The sequence below is a fragment of the Scyliorhinus torazame genome, chromosome 12 (assembly GCF_047496885.1).
Source record: "Scyliorhinus torazame isolate Kashiwa2021f chromosome 12, sScyTor2.1, whole genome shotgun sequence".
In the NCBI taxonomy this organism is placed as follows: domain Eukaryota; kingdom Metazoa; phylum Chordata; class Chondrichthyes; order Carcharhiniformes; family Scyliorhinidae; genus Scyliorhinus; species Scyliorhinus torazame.
In genome coordinates, this window is record NC_092718.1 from 94658533 (window position 1) to 94674961 (window position 16429).

The window sequence follows — 16429 nt, forward strand, 5'->3', positions numbered from 1 at the left end:
CCTTCTCAACTTCCATCTGTATTTTAAATTCCACCGTATTGTGATCGCTCCTTCAGAGAGGATGCCTAACTATGAGATCCTTAACCAAACCTGTCTCATTACACAGGACCAGGTCTAGGACCGCTTGTTCCCTCGTAGATTCCATTACATACTGTTCTAGGAAACTATCGCGGATACATTCTATAAACTCCTCCTCAAGGCTGCCTTGACCGACCTGGTTAAACCAATCGACATGTAGATTAAAATCCCCCATGATAACTGCTGTACCATTTCTACATGCTTCAGTTATTTAGAACAAAGAACAAAGAAAAGTACAGCACAGGAACAGGCCCTTCGGCCCTCCAAGCCCGTGCCGACCATGCTGCCCGAATAAACTGCAATCTTCTGCACTTCCTGGGTCCATATCCCTTTATTCCCATCCTATTCATGTATTTGTCAAGATGCCCCTTAAATGTCTCTATTGTCCCTGCTTCCACCACCTCCTCCGGGAGCGAGTTCCAGGCACCCACTACCCTCTGTGTAAATAAACTTGCCTCGTACATCTACTCTAAACCTTGCCCCTCGCACCTTAAACCTATGCCCCCTAATAATTGACCCCTTTACCCTGGGGAAAAGCCTCTGACTATCCACTCTATCTATGCCCCTCATAATTTTGTAGACCTCTATCACGTCGCCCCTCAACCTCCGTCATTCCAGTGAGAACAAACCAAGTTTATTCAACCGCTCCTCATAGCTAATGCCTTCCATACCAGGCAACATTCTGGTAAATCTCTTCTGCACCCTCTCTAAAGCCTCCACATCGTTCTGGTAGTGTGGCGACCAGAATTGAACACTATACTCCAAGTGTGGCCTAACTAAGGTTCTTTCCAGCTGCAACATGACTTGCCAATTCTTATACTCAATGCACCGGCCAATGAAGGCAAGTATGCCGTATGCCTTCTTGACTACCTTCTCCACCTGTGTTGCCCCTTTCAGTGACCTGTGGACCTGTACACCTCGATCTCTCTGACTTTCAATACTCTTGAGGGTTCTACCATTCACTGTATATTCCCTACCTGCATTAGACCTTCCAAAATGCAATACCTCACATTTGTCCGGATTAAACTCCACCTGCCATCTCTCTGACCAAGTCTCCAATCGATCTAAATCCTGCTGTATCCTCTGACAGTCCTCATCGCTTTCTGCAATTCCACCAACCTTTGTGTCGTCTGCAAACTTACTAATCAGACCAGTTACATTTTCCCCCAAATCATTTATATATACTACAAACAGCAAAGGTCCCAGCACTGATCCCTGCGGAACACCACTAGTCACAGCCCTCCAATTAGAAAAGCATCCTTCCATTGCTACTCTCTGCCTTCTATGACCTAGCCAGTTCTGTATCCACCTTGCCAGCTCACCCCTGATCCCGTGTGACTTCACCATTTGTACTAGTCTACCATGAGGGACCTTACTGAAGTCCATATAGACAACATCCACTGCCCTACCTGCATCAATCATCTTTGTGACCTCTTCGAAAAACTCGATCAAGTTATTGAGACACGACCTCCCCTTCACAAAACCATGCTGCCTCTCACTAATACATCCATTGGCTTCCAAATGGGAGTAGATCCTGTCTCGAAGAATTCTCTCCAGTAATTTCCCTACCACTGACGTAAGGCTCACCGGCCTGTAGTTCCCTGGATTATCCTTGCCACCCTTCTTAAACAGAGGAACAACATTGGCTATTCTCCAGTCCTCCGGGACATCACCTGAAGAAAGTGAGGATCCAAAGATTTTTGTCAAGGCCTCAGCAATTTCCTCTCCAGCCTCCTTCAGTATTCTGGGGTAGATCCCATCAGGTCCTGGGGACTTATCTACTTTAATATTTTTCAAGACGCCCAACACCTCGTCTTTTTGGATCTCAATGTGACCCAGGCTATCTACACACCCTTCCTTCTCCAGACTCAACATCTACCAATTCCTTCTCTTTGGTGAATACTGATGCAAAGTATTCATTTAGTACCTCGCCCATTTCCTCTGGCTCCACACATAGATTCCCTTGCCTATCCTTCAGTGGGCCAACCCTTTCCCTGGCTACCCTCTTGCTTTTTATGTACGTGTAAAAAGCCTTGGGATTTTCCTTAACCCTATTTGCCAGTGACTTTTCGTGACCCCTTCTAGCCCTCCTGACTCCTTGCTTAAGTTCCTTCCTACTTTCCTTATATTCCACACAGGCTTCGGCTGTTCCCAGCCTTTTAGCCCTGACAAATGCCTCCTTTTTCTTTTTGACGAGGCCTACAATACCTCTCGTTATTCATGGTTCCCGAAAATTACCGTATTTATCCTTCTTCCTCACAGGAACATGCCGGTCCTGAATTCATTTCAACTGACTCTTGAAAGCCTCCCACATGTCAGATGTTGATTTACCCTCAAAATCCGCCCCCAATCTAGGTTCTTCAGTTCCCGCCTAATATTGTTATAATTAGCCTTCCCCCAATTTAGCACATTCACCCTAGGACCACTCTTATCCTTGTCCCCCAGCACTTTAAAACTTACTGAATTGTGGTCACTGTTCCCGAAATGCTCCCCTACTGAAACTTCTACCACCTGGCCGGGCTCATTCCCCAATACCAGGTCCAGTACAGCCCCTTCCCTAGTTGGACTGTCTACATATTGTTTTAAGAAGCCCTCCTGGATGCTCCTTACAAACTCTGCCCCGTCTAAGCCCCTGGCACTAAGTGAGTCCCAGTCAATTAAATCTCCCATCACAACAAACCTGTTGTTTTTACTCTTTTCCAAAATCTGTCTACCTATCTGCTCTTCTATCTCCCGCTGGCTGTTGGGAGGCCTGTAGTAAACCCCCAACATTGTGACTGCACCCTTCTTATTCCTGATCTCTACCCATATAGCCTCACTGCCCTCTGAGGTGTCCTCCCGTAGTACAGCTGTGATATTCTCCCTAACCAGTAGCGCAACTCTGCCACCCCTTTTACATCCCCTTCTATCCCGCCTGAAACATCTAAATCCTGGAACGTTTAGCTGCCAATCCTGCCCTTCCCTCAACCAGGTCTCTGTAATGGCAACAACATCATAATTCCAAGTACTAATCCAAGCTCTAAGTTCATCTGCCTTACCCGTAATACTTCTTGCATTAAAACATATGCACTTCAGGCCACCAGACCCACTGTGTTCAGCAACTTCACCCTGTCTCCTCTGCCTCAGAGCCATACTGGCCCTATTCCCTAATTCTCCCTCAATGCTCTCACCTTCTGACCTATTGCTCCTGTTCCCACCCCCCGCTGCCATACTAGTTTAAACCCTCCCATGTGTCACGAGCAAACCTCGAGGCCAGGATATTTATGCCTCTCCAGTTTAGATGCAACCCGTCCTTATATAGATTACACCTGCCCCGGAAGAGCTCCCAGTGGTCCAGATAACGGAAACCCTCCCTCCTACACCAGCTATTTAGCCACGTGTTTAGCTGCTCTAACTTCCTATTTCTAGCCTCACTGGCACGTGGCACAGGGAGTAATCCCAAGATTACAACCCTAGAGGTCCTGTCTTTTCATTTTCTGCCTAGCTCCCTGAACACCTGCTGCAGGACCTCATGCCCCTTGCTGCCTGTGTCGTTAGTACCAATATGTACAACGACCTCTCCCTGTTTGCCCTCCCCCTTCAGGATGCCCTCTACCCGTTCGGAGACATCCTGGACCCTGGCACCAGGGAGGCAACATACCATCCTGGAGTCTCTTTCACGTCCACAGAAGCGCCTATCTGTGCCCCTGACTATATGACTATGGAGTCCCCTATGACTATTGCTCTTCTGCGCTTTGACCCTCCCTTCTGAACATCAGAGCTAGCCGTGGTGCCACTGTTCTGGCTGCTGCTGTTTTCCCTTGATAGGCTATCCCCCCCGACAGTATCCAAAGGGGTATACCTGTTCGAGAGGGGGACAACCACAGGGGATACCTGCACTGACTGCCTGCCCTTTCTGGTGGTCACCCATTTCTCTGCCTGCACCTTGGGTGTGACAACATTTATTTAACTGCTATCTATGATGCTTTCCGCCACCTGCATGCTCCTAAGTGCATCCAACTGCTGCTCCAACCGAACCATGTGGGCTGTGAGGAGCTCCAGTTGGGTGCACTTTCTGCAGATGAAGCCATCCGGGATGCTGGAAACCTCCCGGACCTGCCACATCTCACAGTCAGAGCACTGCACCCCTCTAATTGACATTGCGTCAATTAATTAGTAAATCTAACCTGCGCAACGCTTACTGAGTGCACTTTCTGTCTGTCATTTGTACAGACTTTTAGCTGACCAGGATGACTCACACTACTTAAACTTCAAAGAGAAGAATACAATGTGTACCTTTGTGCCCCTAAACAGGCCTCAGGTGACTGCCAGATAACTGCCTCTCAGCAATTAGGGTGGGGGCAGCTTCAGCCAATCAGACACTAATCTACACACTGCACTTTTGACTGAAAACCAGCAGAATTAGACACTTACCTTTCCTGATTTCCTCACCACACCAAATTCCCAAGTTCCAAATTCCCACTCTGGATGTGTCTCACTCAGGCTGTGTCTCTTTGACCTGCGCAACGCCATAATTGGTGCCTGCCCCACCATAATTTCACTATTTGGTGGCCTATAGACTACTAACAGTGACTTTTTCACCTTACTATTCCTGATTTCCACCCAAATGGATTCAACCTTATCCTCCATAGCACCGATGTCATCCCTTACTATTGTCCGGATGTCATCCTTAAATAACGGAGCTACACCACCACCCTTACCATCCACTCTCTCCTTCCGAATAGTTTGATTCCCTTGGATATTTAACTCCCAGTCGTGACTATCCTTTAACCATGTTTCAGTAATGGCCACAAAATCATCGTGATTCACGATGATTTGTGCCATCAACCCATTTACTTTATTCTGAATACTACGAGCATTCAGGTAAAGTACACTTATGTTGGCTTTTGTACCTCTGTTTTTAATCTTGACACATTGATCAATAACCTCTCCTAAGTTATTTTTCCTCTTAACTTTTCTCATAAATTTCCTTTTCATTGAACCCATATCTTCATGTAACAACCTGCCGCGTTGCTTACCATTAATGTTTTAACTTCCCGTTTTATTCCTTTTAGTATTACTGGGCCCATTCACTGAGCTCCCCTCAGTCACTGTACCTTGTACTGTCACCCTTTTTGATTTTTGACTATGGCTTCTCTGCCTTACACTTTCCCCCTTACTGCCTTTTGTTTCTGTCCCTGTTTTACTACCTTCTGACTTCTTGCATCATTTCCCATCCCCCTGCCATATTAGGGTGCTCCGGTTTCTTCCCACAAGTCCAAAGATATGCAGGTAAGGTGGATTGGCCATGCTAAATTGCCCTTAGTGTCCAAAAAGGTTAAGTGGGGTTACGGGAATAGGGTGAAGTTGTGAGCTGAAGTAGGGTGGTCTTTCCAAGAGCTGGTGCAGACTCAATGGGCCGAATGGCCTCCTTCTGCACTGTAAATTCTATAATTCTGTATCTGCCAGATCATTGCGCACCTGACACCGGATGTATGGGGGAGGACAACCGCTCTTGGTGGCCGTCAAGGTGACAGTCGCCCTGAACCTTTACGCCATGGTATCCTTCCAGGTGGCAAATGGGGACCTGTCCGGAATCTCTCAGAGCTCGGTGCAAAGGTGCATCCACACCATCATGGAGGTCCTATATCCCCACACGGCACAATGCATCCATTTCAATGTGGATTCAGCTCACCAGGATGCCCGGGCAGCGGGGTTCACCACCATCAGCAACATGCCCTGGGACCACCTGCTGATGACAGGCCACTCTACACAAACCGAAAGAGGCCCAACTCAATGAACGTGCAGCTGATATGTGACCATCAGCTGCGAATCGTTCATGTCTGTGCCTGATTCCTGGGCATTGTACACGACTCCTTCATCCTGGAACATTCAACGATTCCTGGTGTGTTTCAGATGCCCCCCGCCCCCCCCCGGCCCGATGGCCCCCGGGCTACTCCATGGGATGGGGTGCATCTCCTGAGGCCCCCCCGCCACCGGGCACTGCCAGTCCTGGATGCTCCTGGAGTGTCAATTGCGAATCCAGTGAATCCCACACCATTTCTCGTTGGAATCAATTGTGCTCGACATGGCGCCGGTGCTAGCCCCTCAACAGTCCAGGTGTTGCGCCATTTTTGCTGTCGTGGAACTCCATGAATCCGCGCTGGCGTCAATATTTAGTCTCAGGAACGGAGAATCCAGCCCATTGTGTTCAACCTTAGTAAAATGATGCAGTTAATGTGAGGAAGGGGGTGCTGAAGCAGTCAGGTGTTCAGCTTCACTTTGGGGTTTCAGTTCAGTTAAAGGTTTGACCGTGGGCAGATCAGCAGTTATTCTCAAAGCAGTTTAGTTAAAAAGATTTTTTCAGTCAACATAATCGCTGTTGCTGAAAACATTGGCAGGTTAAACAGTACTTTGACCGAGGCAAGAATCTGCAACTGGTTTGTGACCATATTTCTCTCTCTCTCCAATTAGTCTTTTAAAAGGAACTCCATTCAGCAAGTATCCCTGGGTTTGCTAATTGGAGATAAAAGATACCAGTTAGGCTTTAGCATTTCATTGTATTGTAAGCATTGTTTAATGGGTAATTTTAAGCTATTTTCTTTCTGATGTTAAAGTGAGTTTAATCCTGTGTTGGTAATAAAGTAATATGCCATATGCCTCCGGGTGCATTGAGTCAATCCTGGAGTGAAGTATTCTTTCCTCACAATCGTACAAATGAAATATAATATTGAGGGTTCTGTTGGGTATCCTAGAAACTGTTACTATCTGCTCCAGGATCATAATAAATAGTACAGACGAGGAACAAATTGGGGTGGTATGGGGACCACGTGTGCGGCGGGCATGGTCTGATAAACTACAAGCCCAATTGTCAGTTTCATTAACTTGTTCAGGAATGGATATTGACCATGGCACCTGAGAGTGGAAAAGTGACTCTCTGCTGCCCTCACATATGTCCATTGTGTCATTGCAAAGGCATCAATAAATTGCCCAATTAGAGCAAGTGACCAGAATAATAAATGGTTCAATTGAATTAGATGGGGGAGATTCAGTTTTCCACACTAAAATATGCCATGTCTCTGAATGAGATACTGTGTGAAACTGTGTATGTGTGAATGTGCATATGAGGTTGTGATTATGGAAATGTGAGTGTGTGTGTATGTATAAGTTTGAGTGTGGAAATGTGTGTGTGCGCGTGCGATTGTGAGTGTATGAGATTGTGAGTGTGTATGTGAGATGTGTGTGTATGAGTTTGTGAGTGTGGAAATGGGTGTGTGTATGAAATTGTAAGTGTGGAAATGAGTGTGAGTGTGTGTGTGCTTCTGATGTGAGTGTGTGAATATGTGTGTGTGTATGTCCGTTTGTGTGTGTGCGCAGATGAGTGAGTTTGTGCGTGTGTGATTGAGAGTGAGATTGAGTGAGTGAGTGAGTGAGAGAGTGTAAGTGGTTCTGAAATAAGCTTCAATTTAGAATCACAGAATGGTTGAAGCACAGGATGAGGCCATTCATGCCTGTGCTGGCTCTTTGCAACAGTAACCGAGTTAGTCCCAGTCCCCAGACTTATCCCCATTGTCCTGCAAATATTTCCTCTTCTGATAATGATCCAATTCTCTTTCCAAATCCGCGATTGAGCCTGCCTCCCCCATACTTTCAGACCATGCAATTCGTGATCCTAACCACTCGCTGCCATGTTTACATTACAATTGTTTTTATTGCCAATCACTTAAATCAGTCTCCTCTGGTCCCCGATCCCATCACCAATGGGAACTGTTCCTCCCTGTCTCTCTGTCCAAACCCCTTCATGATTTTGAACACCTCAAACTAATTTTCTCTCCACCTTATATGATCTTACGACATAGGAGTAGAAGTAGGCCACTCAGCCCATCGAGTCTGCTCCGCCATACAATGACATCATGGCTGATCTGACATAATCCTCAACTCCACTTTTCCACCTTATTCCAATAACCCTTGATTCCCTAATTGACTAAAAATCTCTCTGCATCCGTTCTAAAGCCTTCCTAATGTGTGGTGCCCAGAATAGGGACCAATACTCCAATTGGGGCTGAACCAGTGTTTTGTAAAGAGGTAGATGGTCATTGGGTATTTTCATATTGCAAGATGGTAAATAGTAACTGGCAGTTCAGTTAGTAAGTTGTCAGTGTGCAGTACCCAGGATGTGCTGAATAGTTTTATCAGTGTCAATGTTTGTTGTGTTAACTGGTATTTGTTGTCAGCAGGGACCTACGTCAATGTTCCTCTGCCCGGCAGGCAATCTAACCAGGTAAACTCAACTCGTATAAACTCTATTGCAGAGGGGCAGACTGGTGGGGAGGTGTGGAAGGGAGGGGGGGAGGGGGGGGGGGGTGGGGGTGGTGGCTACCTCAGAGCCATTAACTAATGCAAGATAAGCACGGTGTATCTGGTGATCAGGTAACCAGCAGCAGGGTCATGATGCTGATCATTCTGCGATTGTGCCCCAGTGAAAGCAGACAATGTAGACTGGGAACCCCAATTGGTTCAGATGTGGCCCCGGTCCAACGCTCAGGGTTGGGTAGAGAGGATTAGTCATATATTTTCCCCAAAGTGTACTTTATTTATAAAATTTGTCAAGGTGCTCAACATAACATTTCAAATTTAGCAAAGTGTGATGTAAATGATTTATTTTCAATATGGTCCTTTGAGGTATCTCACTTACAATGACACTTACATTTACAATATGAATTTCATGAGCGACATACAGCACAAGGGCTTTTACATGGTTTCCAGTCCCTCGGTTCACTATGTCTGAAAGGTCTAAGACAGCGACCTTCCCCCATTGTGCCTCCGTGGTGGCTGGCCCAAGGTTTAGTGTCTCCCTCAGCATTTCGTCCTGGGATTTGGAATGTCCCAGTCTGCAACACTCGTTCAGGGACAATACTTTGCACTGGAAGACCAACAGGTTTCGGACAGGTCAAAGAGCATCTTTCAGGGTGTTGATGATGCTCGAACAGAAGTTGGTGTTTATCTTGGTGTGCATCCCTGGGAACAGCCTGCAGAGCACAGAGTCCTGCATCACACAGCTGCTCAGGTGAACCTGACAATAAACACACAAAATTACTGCGTCTCTTCCCAGATCTTCTTTATGAAGGATCATTCCAGAATGAGGTGGGCCATGGTGCCTTCAGTGTTGTGTTGGGTGTTCTGGATCCGTGGAACACATACAGGTCACCAACACTATTTTATTGAATCATTAACTGTTTAACATACTCTCACTGTGGGTTAACACAATACTAGCTTTAACTAAAGATCTTTGCCTTGTCCTAACCAGTCGATGCACTCAGCACATGGTGAATGTCTGTGCTGCAGGCTGTGAGCTCTGTCCTCCTAGCTAGCTGCAGCTCGAATGAGCGGGAACTCTGATGCCCCCTGTCTTTATAGTGTGTGTGCTCTAACTGGTGATTGGCTGCGGTGTTGTGTGTGTTGATTGGTCCCATTGTGTGTCCATCAGTGTGTGTCTGCACCATGATATACTGGTGTATATTATGACATTCAACACCACAGTCGCCAGATGTTTTAATGTTTAAATATCACAGACTAGTCCACCTCAACACTTCAGTCAACAACACTTTCCCACTCCAGAAGCGTTACCAGAACCACCTTTGCAAAATCCCTGTTACAGCAAGAGGTGCCAACCAACCCTAAATGCAAAATACTGACCGTATCCATCAGCTCGGTGTATCTGGATGTTAATGTAAAACTGTTAATTATGAATAGAGACCTCAGATATGTGCATTGTTACTGCAGCTATGAATGTTTCTGCCTGCTTTGCCCCTCACTCTTTACATGGTTCTCGAACAACTCTCTGGCCTTTCCTCTAACCATGCTGACATTGTGTTGCAGGATACCCCAGCGCCAGACTCAGCTTACATGGTGAGTGTCCCACCGAGAAACACAAACTTATTTTACGCAATTTAATCACAGTTGTAAGCCTCGAATATTGTTTTGTCTTCTATCCTCAAGAGCCTGAATTTGAACGAGCAGTCCTTATACAGCCAGCTTCACTGGTAAGATTCATTTATTAACCACAAATTTCCCTCCTCATTCACCTCTCCCTCACTGAGTAACTCTGTCTAAACTTTGTCACACTGTATTTTCATTCTCCATCGATACTCTCGCCACCCATTCACATTCTGCACTCGCGTGGGGCAAAGTAAATGATGTTGTAACTCTGCGTGTGTCGCTAATTCAGAGTTTCAAATAGAGTTTATGTTCCTCATTCAGCCTCTATGTCAGTTGTGACTTAGTGGTTAGCCCTCTTGCCTTCAGGTTCTGAGGTTGTGGCCAAGTCCACAACTCAATAAACTCCTCCAGCTCCTATAACTCTCGCCACCCCTGTAAACGACTCCAGCCCAAGAATCCGCCCTACCTCTGTAACCTCCTCCAGCCTCTACAACCCTCCCAACTCTGTAACCTATTTCAGCCACTACAACCCTCCCTTATCTCTGTAATCTCTTACAGCCTCTACAACTCTTCCTATCAATGTAATCTCCTCGAACCCCCACAATGTTCACTATCGCTGTAACCTCCTCCAACACCTGCAACTCTCCCTATCACTGTAAGCTCCTCCCACCCTACAAACCTCCCTATCTCTGTAACTACCTCCAGCCCTTACAACACTATATAACTGCAACCTCCTTCACCCCTATAAACCTCCATATCTCTGTGACATCCTCCAGCCGCTCTAACACTCTCTAACTCTGTAACCACCTCCAACTCCTACAACCCTCGCTACCTCTGTAATTTCTTCTGGCCCCTACAACCCTCTGAAATCTCTGTCCTCTTCCAAATCCAGCCCCTTGTGCATTTCCCAATTCCCATCACTCCGCCATTGGCGGCCATGCCTTCAGCTGCCTAGAGGGGGAAGTGGGGGGCGCTGGAATTTCCTCCCTAACCTACTCTGTCTTTCTCTCTTTCCTCACTTATCTGACTCTTTCTCTGTCTCTCTCTCTCTCTTCGCCTCTGTTTCTCCACCTTTCAGACACTCCTCCAAATCAACTTATTTTACCAGGTTTCTGGTCCACTGACCCTAATATCTCATGTGTCTCTGGGTGAAGTTTCTTTTGGATAATCTCTCTCGTTAAGGGCCATTCGGTTGTTTGATAACATTAAAGATGTTAAATAAATGCAAGTTATTGCTGCGATGTCCCCCAATCTTACCCAGTCAATGATTTCTCTCCTAGATAACACCTCATCAGATTGAGTGACATTACTTGCTCAATAGTGGGGTTGAGTCGAAATCCCCCAACCTTTCTCTGTGTCAGAAGCCTGGCATCTTCCAACCCAAAGCTGGGAACAATCCTGTCTGTGTGATGTTTTACCACAACTAGGCTGCCAATCATTGCTAATGTTGTGTTCAGGGTGACACTGTGAATATATTGAACATTGTAAAGTAAATGGGAGAGATACAGGCAGCAGTTTCCTTTTCTTTTTGTGTTTCCAGCACCCGGTGAACTTTGCGCCTTTTTCTACGAACACAAAGATTTCCGGAAAGCGACTCCCTGGTACATTCCTCAGGAGAGTGCCTTGACCAATCGGAGTCAACATGCCTGGTTTGAATTTGGAAGAAATGCTGGGCAGTTAATTGGGCCATGCTGCATTCTCCATGGTGATGGCTCCACCAATTCCACTTACCAACCAATCATCACTCTCTTATGCGGTACAAATTGTTGTTCCCCCATTGCAGCCGTAATTTTGCGTGAACTATGCTGATGAGTGCAAGATTATATTTTTAAAAATATATTTTATTACAAATGTGTATCAAAATAATTACAGCACTTACACATCCTGGGAAACATTCTTCCCAACGTCAACTATAGAGTTTGTACAATGTTTTCCCCTTTTTCACCCCCCCACCCCGGACGAACAACTCCTTAAACACAGTCACAAACATCCCCCACCTTGTCTCAAACCCCTCTGCTGAGCCCCTTAGCTCAGACTTTCACTTTTCCAGCCGCAGGAAGTCGTACAGGTCACCGAACCCAGCCGCTATCCCCGGTGGCAGTGCCAACCGCCACTCCAGTAAGATTCATCGCCGTGCAATCAGAGAGGTGAAGGCCAAGACATCGGCCTTCCTCCTCTCCATGAGCTCCGGCTTCTCCAAAACCCCAAATATCCCCATCAAAGGGTCAGGGTCCACCTCCTCCCCCACTTTCGCTGCTGAGACGGCGAACGCGCCCGGCCAAAATCTCTCCAAATTTTCACAACCCCAGCAACTTTTCACAACCCCAAAACATGTGCGCGTGATTCGCTGGCTTCCGCCCGCACCTCTCACACTCATCTGCCACCCACGGAAGAACCCATTCATTCCTGCCCGAGTCATATGTACCCTGTGTACAACCTTAAACTGTATCAGGCTCATCTTTGCGCATCAGGAGGTCCCGTTTACCCTGCGCAATGCCTCACTCCATACTCTCCAATTGACCTCCCCTTCCCATTCCCCCTTAATCTTCACCACTCGCTCGCCTATCTGCTCTCCCAGCCCCCTGTATATATCTCCAATTCTGGTGGCACTCATCCTTAATAAAAGCCATCAACTGCTCCATCTGGGGCTTTCCAACTTGCACCAGCCCTTTTCCTTCCAACGTTCTTCCACTGGCTGCTGCTGCGTTTCCTCCAATTCCTTGGCCATCCCGGGTTTCTGCCGGGTTTGGTAACCAGCGGACATGCCACTCCTGGGGGAAACTACTCCTCCAACCTTCAACTCCACCTTTTTGTTGAAATTACACTCAATATCGGGTAAAAAGAACTCTTTCCTGTTCCTTCGAGCAGGAGCTGCCCTGTGTGCAACCACTCATACCATGGCCGCCACCGGAAGTCGCAAGATGAAATGTTTTGAAGTCATATCTATTTTTCATTCATATTCAAATTCTGTACTTGCAAAGGACTATTTACATTAAAAATGCTACACCTTAAACTGTGGAAATATATAATTAATAAGTATTCAGTAATATATCAACTGCTTGGAAACATGAAGGAGGAGCATGTTTCCCGTGGTCCAGTGAGTAGCAGGTCTGCCTTGAGAAACACAAGGTTGTTGGTTCAAATCCCACGACCGGGCTTGAGCTCAGGAAGTGAAGGCAGACAATCCGATGTTGAACCCAATGAACATGTTTGAAGTTGATATATCTCAGGTGAGGTCTTCAACTGGCCTCAACATCCTGTGTGGATAGTTGTGAATAATCCTGAGCCACTGTCTCAAAGGAAGGTAGCACCATTCGTCCCCTGATGTCCTGACCCAATATCTGTTGCTATCCCAGAAACAGATTACTATTATCACATTTCATGGAATTTCATAGAATCCCTACAGTGCAGAAGGGGGCCATTCGGCCCACCGAGTCTGCACCGAACGTTGAAAAGAACACTCTACCTAAGCCCACGCCCCCACCCTATCCCCATAACCCCACTTAATCTTTTGGGCTCCAAGGGGCAATTTAGCATGGCCAATCCACCTGTCCCGCACAGCGTTGTACTGTGGGAGGAAACCGGAGCACCGGACGAAACCCACGCAGACATGGGGAGAACATGCAAACTCCACACAGTCATCCAAGGCGAGAATTCAACCCGGGTCCCTGGTGCTGTGAGGCAGAAGGGCTAACCACTGTGCCACCATGCCACCCTTTGCTGTTTGTGGGATCTTGCTGTCTGTAAATGGCTGCCGGATTTCCTGCATCACAACAGCGGCCACATGTTTCCAAATATTTCACAGGATGTTATGAGTTTTGGTGTGTGTGGTGGTCAGGAGAAATGCTGAAAAAAAAAACAGGGCTATTTTAGTCCCTTGTATGTGCACAAAGGGAGAGGTTATGATCAGGGATGCACTGTGCATTCCACTAAGAACAAACAATTTATCTTTGTTCCCTCTGACCCCCAGTCTGATTAAGAATGGTATTGTAGTGATCTGTACATCTGTACATACATCTGCACATACACCAGGGATGACAGACAGATGTAACAGCCACAGTCTCACTAGAGGGCAGCATCAGAGACGAGTATAAAGGGCCCAGCCCAAGGGAGGATCCGCCTCTTTCAGAAGCACAGGGCTAGTGAGAAGCAGCAGACAGAGACTGCTCAGCATAGGCAGTTTACCTTAGCTTCACTGGTCATACCTCTTGACTGTATTATATCTAGTTGAGCTCTGGAAACAGAAAAAACCCACTGAATAAAGTATTTGTGTTAACTGGAAGTCTACAATCTTTATTCAGACTTAGAGAATAACATATGATACCAGGAGTGATTTCAGAAAGCTAGCTAGACACCAGCAAGAGAAGAAAAACCTAAACCGGATATTCGACTGTGGAAGACTTCCCAGCAAATGGATCCTCAATGGCTAACTGATTCGATGGAACTTGTTGGAACTCCATGGCAGCTGGAAACAACCGGTAATTTAAGTTATAACTGGAAAATGTTTGAACAGCTGTTCCAAATATTTATCACAGCTAATGATTTAAGCACTGCCTCTGATGCAATGAAAATAGCCCTACTACTCTCAACAGGAGGGCATGAAGCTAGAGAAATCTATAATTGCTTTAATTACTTAGAAGGTGAGGACAACACCGAAGTAGATGTTATACTCACAAAATTTGATGAACGCTGTAACAGCCAATCTGGTGAGATGCTGGAAAGATTTAACTTTCAGAGAAACGGGGGGGCCGATCTGATTTTATTACAAATCTCAAGTTAATACCACAAGGCTGTGATTATGCTGATTTCAGAGACACTGTGATAATGCATCAATTAATTTCTGGACTAACTGACAAAAATTTGAGGGAAGAACTTTCACAAAACCAGTATCTAACTCTAGAAATTGTTATACAAAAATGCCTTGCTTATGAACAAAAACAAAATCAGTACTTTGAGTCTCTACAAACACAGAATCATCATTTAGAAAACAAAATCGGTAAAAATGGCATGAACACTCACCACGAGGCGGAGGCAGGGTTGAATCGGAGGAAGACAGAGATTCTGAGTGTCGGCCATCTTGAGAAAGGAGCCGCACATGCTCAGTTGCTAAAAGAGCGCACAGTACAGGAATCTCGGTTGGCGCATGGGCAATCGAGTCCTACGCATGACGTCATGTGTCATGACGTCAGAGGACCAGGACCACGCCCACTTAAAAGGGAAATGCAGGAAAATGAACAAAAAGAAATTTAAAGATGCAAAACCCAATTTTCTTGCCTCAAAAGACAGAACAATGCCCGAACTTACACCAGCAGTTGAAAATAACTGGAAGTCTACAATCTTTATTCAGACTTCGAGAACAACATAGGTATTGAATGTTAACTGGGATGACTGTCATCACCTCGGGTTAATCCAGGAGAGTCAATGTTGAATTATGGATCTAAAGGAGGCAGGTTAAAAGAATGACTGAACGAGACGTTCGACTCCAACAAAGCTTGTGAGAAGATGGCGTTAATGCTGCTCCCCAGCTGTATCTTAAAATTCTTCGTCTTGCACCACAGGATAAGATGGCAGAGGGTAAGAGGGCTGCTTTGAAAGCCCAGTGGTCAACAGAGCAGTTGATAGAGTTCTTCAATGATAAGTTTCAGCAACAAGAGGAAAGAGGGAAGACCTAGCCAAGGTGGTGGAACCGCTTAGGTCAAGGATTGAGCGAGTGGAGCAGAGGCTGGGTCCCAGGACCTGATGAAGGAGGCGGTGGGGGAGCACGAGGAGCAGCTGGCCTCATTAGTGGCTGAGATGGGAGTGATGCAGGAGACCAAGGAAAAGCTGAGGGAGAAGGCGGAGGATCTGGAGAATCACTTCAGAAGGCAAAACCTCAGGATTGTCGGGATGACTGAAGGCATTGAAGGTGCAGAGGCCGCGGGGTACGTGGCAAAGATGCTGGAGAAATTGATGGGGTAGTGGGCCTTTGTTCAGCCCCTGTTAAGTGGACCGAGCGCACAGAGCACGGAGGAGGAGGCCGCAGATGGGCGAGCCACCAAGGGCGGTAGTGGTGCGGTTGCACTGCTTTCTGGACAAGGAGAAGGTCCTTCAATGGGAGAGGCAGACCAGGAAATGTACCTGGGAAGGGAAAGAGCTGTGGGAGTACCAGGACCTGGGAGCAGAACTGGTCAAGAGGAGGGCTGGGTTTAACCGGATTAAGGCTGCCCTCTTTAAAAAGGGGGTGAAGTTTGGAATATTGTACCCAGCCTGCCTTTCCAGAGCGAGGGTACTACTTTGGCATGCTTGAGGAGGCAATAGACTTTGTGAGGGATAATGGACTGGGAGGAGTGTGAGGACATTGAACTTTGGAGGAGTCTGTGTGTTCTTTAAAGTTTTTGATGGTGGGTTGTTTGGAGAGTAGGTTTTCCATCCGGGAACAACGATGGTGAGTGTG

The 16429-nt window shown here is 46.6% G+C and overlaps 1 protein-coding gene across 5 annotated transcripts in view; it reads left to right on the forward strand.

The window, feature by feature from the left end:
* Positions 1-13009, forward strand: part of LOC140386571 (uncharacterized) — a 35405-nt gene extending 22396 nt beyond the window's left edge. For 3 of the 5 annotated variants that reach the window (XM_072469007.1, XM_072469003.1, XM_072469004.1), the window contains 4 exons: positions 8292-8338; positions 9937-9966; positions 10057-10100; positions 11537-13009. In XM_072469007.1, the coding sequence (XP_072325108.1) occupies positions 8292-8338; positions 9937-9966; positions 10057-10100; positions 11537-11546 (131 nt within the window). In that variant the 3' untranslated portion in view covers positions 11547-13009. Of the gene's footprint in view, positions 1-8291; positions 8339-9936; positions 9967-10056; positions 10101-11276 lie in introns of all 5 variants that reach the window. The other 2 variants (XM_072469006.1, XM_072469005.1) reach the window with 2 other exon arrangements.
* The last annotated feature ends 3420 nt before the right edge of the window (positions 13010-16429 follow it).